Raw genomic sequence first — 6,267 nt, 5'->3', positions numbered from 1 at the left:
GGGCAAAAATAAAATATTTTTATAATTTTAATTTATTTCAATATTATAATAGTCTTTGTAATTATAATTTTTTAATATTTCAACTCCAGACGACGCTGTTTTGGGAGTAAATGCACTAAAAATATTTTTTTGATAAGATTAAGGAAAAACACTTCTCCTTTCATAGGAGTGAAAACAGAAATCTCTTTTCATGCCACTCTCATTTCGATTTCTGCATCATCTATTTTATTTTTTTAAGGTGGGCACCACATTTTTTCTCTCTCAACCGGAAATTCTAAACTTCTCGAGAGGAGAAGTTGAAAGCCCATAAAATAAACACACGAAGAGACACACACAACACTTTTATTATTATTATTATCTCCAAACATAAACTTCTAAGGGATGGTATAATAGCCTTAGTTACCTGCTAGCATTTAGTCATTTTTCAGAACTAACGCGAACGACCATTGAGTCAAATGTTATGTGAACTACTAAAGTTACTGATCAAAAGATAACTGCTGAAGTTGACATAAAACGTTCATGCTTCATACTTTTGTTAGTATCATCATTCATGGCACTTGTAAGTAAATGCATTCTCAATTTCATCATAGATCTTAGATTTGTTAGGCCGTGTCACAGTTAATATTATTCTTTTTTTCTATTTGACATCAGTACTGTACATTAAAATGGCATTCATGATATCTTTTCTTTTATTCACCAGACATGTAAAGCAGAACTACACAAGATTACAAATACAAAAAGAGATCAGTAAACCCTAGGCATTCTTGATTCTCCTATTCAGCTATCCAACTTCCATTCATCATATCTGCAAAAGGAAACGAAGCATAAGAGTCTCAGGAGCACATAAATTGGAGAGCTTCACGGGTACGGCCTAGCAAACTCAAGGCTGTGGCAGCAATGTGATGTCCAGTTAACCCTGCCTGGTCAAGCTGCTCATTTGGTATTGCATGCTCAATATAACAATCTGGTAACACAATTGGTCGCCACTGGAAGAGTTTATCCATATAAATGAAACAAAATATTAGTTACTTGCTCAAACAAAACAAAATTTACTCATACCTTGCCATGCATGATAAGTCAAAGCTATGTATGTTTGAAAATGCAACAAATACAACATAGGTTAGATTACCAAATGATCTTTAAAATAATATTAAACTAAACAATAGGTTGTATGAAAGGGAAGCCAAGCTACTTGCAAATCCCATGTATACACAACATAACAAATATTTGGGTGCTATGAAAAGATAAACCTATATCTTCCCACCAAGAAATTCAAAGAGGTATAGAAATGAAAGAAGTTCACAGATTGTCAATTTTATATGACTAATAGTCAACAATATATCTTTAAGCCAATTATAAATGGAAGCCCAATAACACATTCACAATCCCAAATATTTTTAAAACCATAAAGCAAGTATAACCATCCCACGTAGCTTGAACTAATTACCTTAATTCTTCCATCAAGCAGTCCATCAAGTGCAATGAACTGAGCAACATGGGAACCAAATCCTCCAATAGATCCTTCCTCAACAGTAATTAGGAAAGAATGGTGTTTACAAAGTTGCCTCAGAAGCTTCATGTCAAGGGGCTTGCAGAACCTTGCATCAGCAACAGTCACCTCAATGCCAAGCTTTGAAAGAAGTGAATGAGCGTTTAGGCAGTTCTGAACCATTGATCCATATCCCAGTAAAGCAATATCTTTACCTTCAACAAGAACTCTACCTTTTCCAATCTGTGCATGAATAAATTACGGCCACTCCAAAATTAAATAAGGAAGACATATTATACAATATTATGAAAAATCTATGGTGAATGTAAAAATGACTGTTGCTTCCTCCAGTTAAATTCATGTCTAGACAAACGGACAATTAGTTTACCCTTTTCAAAGTAATAGGTTTCAGCATAACTCACGATGTATCAAGAAAATAGTGAGTCGCCCAATTACCTTAATGGGGATTCCATCACATATAGTGTGTTCTTCCCCAGCCAGTGCACCCCTTGGATACCGAAAGCAAACTGGCCTATCGTTGATTTGGGTTGCAGTAGCCACCATGTGCATCAGTTCAACCTCATCAGATGGCGCCATGACAATCATGTTTGGTAAGCATGACATAAAGGTTATATCAAATGCCCCACATTGGACAGGACCATCAGAACCTACCAATCCGGCACTTGTAATGACAAAACGCACCGGAATTTTCTGTTGATCAACATCATGGACAACCTATATTTGACATGTAACATGTTAAAAATTGTAATTACTTATATCAAATCATTATGCAATGTGCACTAAGTATCCATTCTGTATACAAGAAGGTAGGCACACTTCCACCCACCGACACAATAGTTGCTTGTTAAAATTCCACATAATGATATGATACCTATTTACTTCTTCTTGTTACATAATTTTGCGAACACTGCCATAGATCCTTGAGTACCAGACTCCCTGAAGGTTCATAAAGTACAAACCCTTCAGTCCTTACAATTTGGCAGCCTAGGCATGTACCAGATATGTAATACTGTTACCGCTTTCCTTCTCTTTTGCTATCTCTCTCTTCATATAATTATAATAATAATAATAGTACTGGTAACTGTTCAACAGGTTTCCAAATATAGTCCATCCTTCATGCTGGACATTAAATTCTTTTCTATAGAAACCATTAGATTAAAAGTTAATATCAACTATAAATATCTTATTCTCCAAGAAATTCCCATTTCCTGTGAACAACAGATAGTGATCATCATGATAGTTTAAGCTGAAATAAGGTTGAACCTGATCATAAGCTCTTTGTAGAAAGGAGGAAGGTATAATGCAAAATGGCTTCAACCCACCACATGACAAACCAGAAGCAAATGTGACTGCATGTTGCTCAGCCATTCCCACATCAAAAAACCTATCTGGAAATTTTTCCCGAAACAGTTTGAGTGATGGTTCCATCATGATTCCTGCATGAACAACCACAATATCTCTGTCTTTCTCTGCTTCTGCAATCAAAGTCTCCACAAAGCAATCACCATATGTTCGAGGCCAAACAGCATAATCTAACGAATCAGATTTAACAGAATCTGAAAAGTTAACATAGGCAACTCATTAAAAATTGTTTGGACAAATGACATATCATTCAAATTTTCAAAATAGTGTGACAGTCAAGACATAAAGAAGATAAATTATAATCTCCTGGCATTCAGAAGAGATGGCGGTATACCTATATGAAATATTAATAATATCCACACTAATCCAGATAAGAAGCCAAATAATTGCAGTACTGGCTTGGCTTCAGCTCAAGTAAGGGTCAAAAGGCTTGGAAAGAATATTAAAGGGGATAGAGGAACACCTAAGAAAATGTTAGGAAATAACATTAAAAAAGAACTTGCTCTGAACGGTTTTACTGGAATTTTTGTTTTTGATAGAGCCCAATGGTGTCCACTTATCCATGTGGCTGATCGCACCTAGCAGGATGAGGCTTGATTGTTTAATGTTGTTGTTGTTGTTTTATATAGTATCATATCCTTAATAAGTTAGTTATCTTCAAGCTGTTGTATAAAGTCTATCTGTAAGCTAATCAATAAATGAAGCTATTCATTTCATTTTCTGAAAGGCTTAAGTATTTGAAATAAACTCAACTAGTGGGAAAAAAGTGGAAAACCAAAAATTAAATAAATAAATGATACTAAGAACTAGAGTGTAAGCTTGTAATTTGGCAATATAATTATAAGCTATTTCACAACAAGAAATAACATGCAATGGAACACTACATAGAATACAATTACGACAGCGAATAGCAAAAAGCATACCACCCTGCTGCCCATCTGTTATATCACTTTTCTGACTGTTTTCTTCTCCCTGATTTTCATCCGTTATCACATGAACCAAGACAGGACCCATTGAATCCAGGGATGCTACTTCTTGCAGAACACATAATAGATCTTCAATATTATGTCCATCCACTGGGCCTATGTAGTACAACCCAAGCTCTTCAAAAAGAGTAGAACCTAGGGGACCCACCATACCACGAGCATATTCATCAACTTTAGCTGCCAACTCATGCATACCTCTACCGATTCGCTTCGTAACACCCTGAGATAAAGCAGATAAATTATCACTAACTTAAACATAATGTGAATATGAAGCACAGGGCACTAAGATATGAAAATTGGGGTCTAAAGGAAGGATCATCATTATTACTTATTAGATATATCACTTGTTTTGAATGAGAAGGTAACATGGAATAACTAGAGCAAAAGGCGGGGGATGCACAAACTCAGTTGTGACAGGAAATTAAAAAGAAAAGTGGTGAATATTTTTGACAGGCCACAAACCATATAATAATACTTTTAGTGTATTAATCCATTTTACTAGGCTCATTTTAAAGTTGAATGATGTGGCATTGTCATATATGGACCTGCATGCTAGCAACAAATACTGAAGACTAATTTACATCTATCTAGCATTCTTTCTCCCAAAGGAGGAGTAAAAGACAGAAACCTTAGCAGCTTCTCTAAATCTTCGGAAAGATTTACTGGACTGGAGCCTGCTTAGGGTACTAGATAAGGCACTGACAGATGTCTTTGGGCCCTCCTCAATTTTTGGGAGTATAGAGTGACGGCTGTCATTCAAAATCACCACCATATTTGAGTCCAAATATCCTGCACTGCTCATTGCCTCGTACACCTGACCAGCCATAGTTGTCAAATTGCTGATAACTGCAACTACACGTTCTCGCCTCCCCTTAATATCCCGTGCAACTGCCATGCCTGAAATAAAGTGTACTAGATATGATTTTGAGATCACTTTAAACTTCATCTATAGGAATTTTATTAATTCAACTAAGAAGGAAAATGTGAAGTGGCCTTATTCATTGCAGAAAAAAGTATAATTTATCAATCCACATGCATATACTCAGAACAGTAAATGACAACAACAAAAATGAACAAAGCGTGAACAATGATCAAAGAAACTAATATTGTCAAAAAGGGAAAAGGATTTACAAACTACCAAGTCCGGCAGAAATACAATTGCATCCATGACCTGCACCAAATGCATCATATTCACTCTCAAATCGCGAAGTAAAACCAGAAAGGCCATTCTTTTGTCTCATTGACTTCATGAGTGATCGCCTTCCTGTAAGAATCTTATGTGCATACGTCTGCACACAAATAATGAATAAGTTTGAATGGGTTATATCATCCAAAACAGGTCATTCATTGAATTCTTAGAAAATGAACTCCAAGAAAAGGGAATATTCATTAGTTTGTTTCAAAAAGAACTCCAAGGAAAGAACAATTATAACAATCTGCTATACACATTCAACTTCCCAACTCCAAAAGGAGAGAGGAAAATTTAAAATAAGAAGGAGACACTTGCATTATTGTTTACAAATCAAATCTTACTTGGTCCCCAATTTCCCACAAAATCTTGTCTACGGGAGCATGAAAAACATGGTGTATTGCAACTGTCAGCTCCACCACTGCCATACTTGCTTTCGGTGATATTTGTGTACCTAACATAATAGAAGACAAATCCAAACGGATTTCAACAGCTAATTGTTTCAGTTCCTGCAAATACAATTATTTAGGGAATGAGATACTGCAACATTGCAAGTACAAATGATGTAAAAACAAAACGAATAAGATAAAAATACCTTAAGAGACAAGTTCTTCAAGCAAATGGGATTTTCAACCGTGTCAAGAATGGGTGTTGGAAATTTCTCCCAGTAGAAATCATCAATATCAGGTAGTGCACACACTCGATCAACTAATCCCTACATCCAGAACTTATCAGATACTACTCATTCATCCATAATGTTGTAAAAATTAAGACTTTAACATTGTTAACCATGCTAGTGACCCTTCTGTGTCTAACACCATATTATTAAGTCATCCATGTTATCCCAATTGCATGGAGAATAATACTTTTGAAAAATCTTATATTTAATGGCGTGAATTGTGTTCTCTGCAATGAATCATTATCAAATAACACATAATAGAGATATATACCTTTGAAGCAGAACGTGGGCACAAGGTAACTCTTGAAAGGTCCACATGAAGGGGGAACTGGGAGATTGAGTAGTCAACTATGCGAGGGAGAGCTTCTTGGGAATGAAAAGAGATTCCAAGTGGGTATCTAGCAGGAGCACTACCCATTGAGAAATGAAACAAAGTGTTGTTACTGAAAATCTTCAAAGTTCACAGTTTACGAGGAACCATGATTCCATAACTTGAGAGCTATTTTTCATCAACAACAAAAATCAATAAATAAATAAATAA

The 6,267-nt window shown here is 35.6% G+C and overlaps 1 protein-coding gene across 1 annotated transcript; it reads right to left on the bottom strand.

The window, feature by feature from the left end:
- Positions 1-702: 702 nt before the first annotated feature.
- Positions 703-6,267, bottom strand: LOC133291908 (probable 1-deoxy-D-xylulose-5-phosphate synthase, chloroplastic). The gene is made up of 10 exons (XM_061490264.1): positions 5,998-6,267; positions 5,643-5,762; positions 5,392-5,556; positions 4,997-5,147; positions 4,487-4,755; positions 3,796-4,078; positions 2,774-3,066; positions 1,946-2,224; positions 1,448-1,732; positions 703-986 (listed from the first exon to the last, which is right to left on the bottom strand). Exons 1-10 carry the CDS (start codon positions 6,142-6,144, stop codon positions 834-836), a joined length of 2,145 nt encoding a protein of 714 aa, XP_061346248.1. The 5' UTR covers positions 6,145-6,267; the 3' UTR covers positions 703-833.

Source organism: Gastrolobium bilobum, unplaced genomic scaffold, assembly GCF_033153095.1.
Source record: "Gastrolobium bilobum isolate Gb01-03AN ecotype WA unplaced genomic scaffold, APGP_CSIRO_Gbil_v1 utg8480, whole genome shotgun sequence".
Lineage (NCBI taxonomy): Eukaryota > Viridiplantae > Streptophyta > Magnoliopsida > Fabales > Fabaceae > Gastrolobium > Gastrolobium bilobum.
The sequence above is the reverse complement of the archived record's forward strand: the minus strand, read 5'-3'. Positions and strand labels throughout refer to the sequence as shown.

Coding starts and splice junctions, on each gene's coding strand:
- LOC133291908 (XM_061490264.1), bottom strand. CDS start 6,144: ATGGGTAGTGCTCCTGCTAGATACCCACTTGGAATCTCTTTTCATTCC. Junction 5,148..5,391: donor TGTGGGAAATTGGGGACCAA/GTAAGATTTGAT, acceptor ATTTGTGTGCAG/ACGTATGCACATAAGATTCT. Junction 987..1,447: donor TGCTTGATGGAAGAATTAAG/GTAATTAGTTCA, acceptor AAACTCTTCCAG/TGGCGACCAATTGTGTTACC.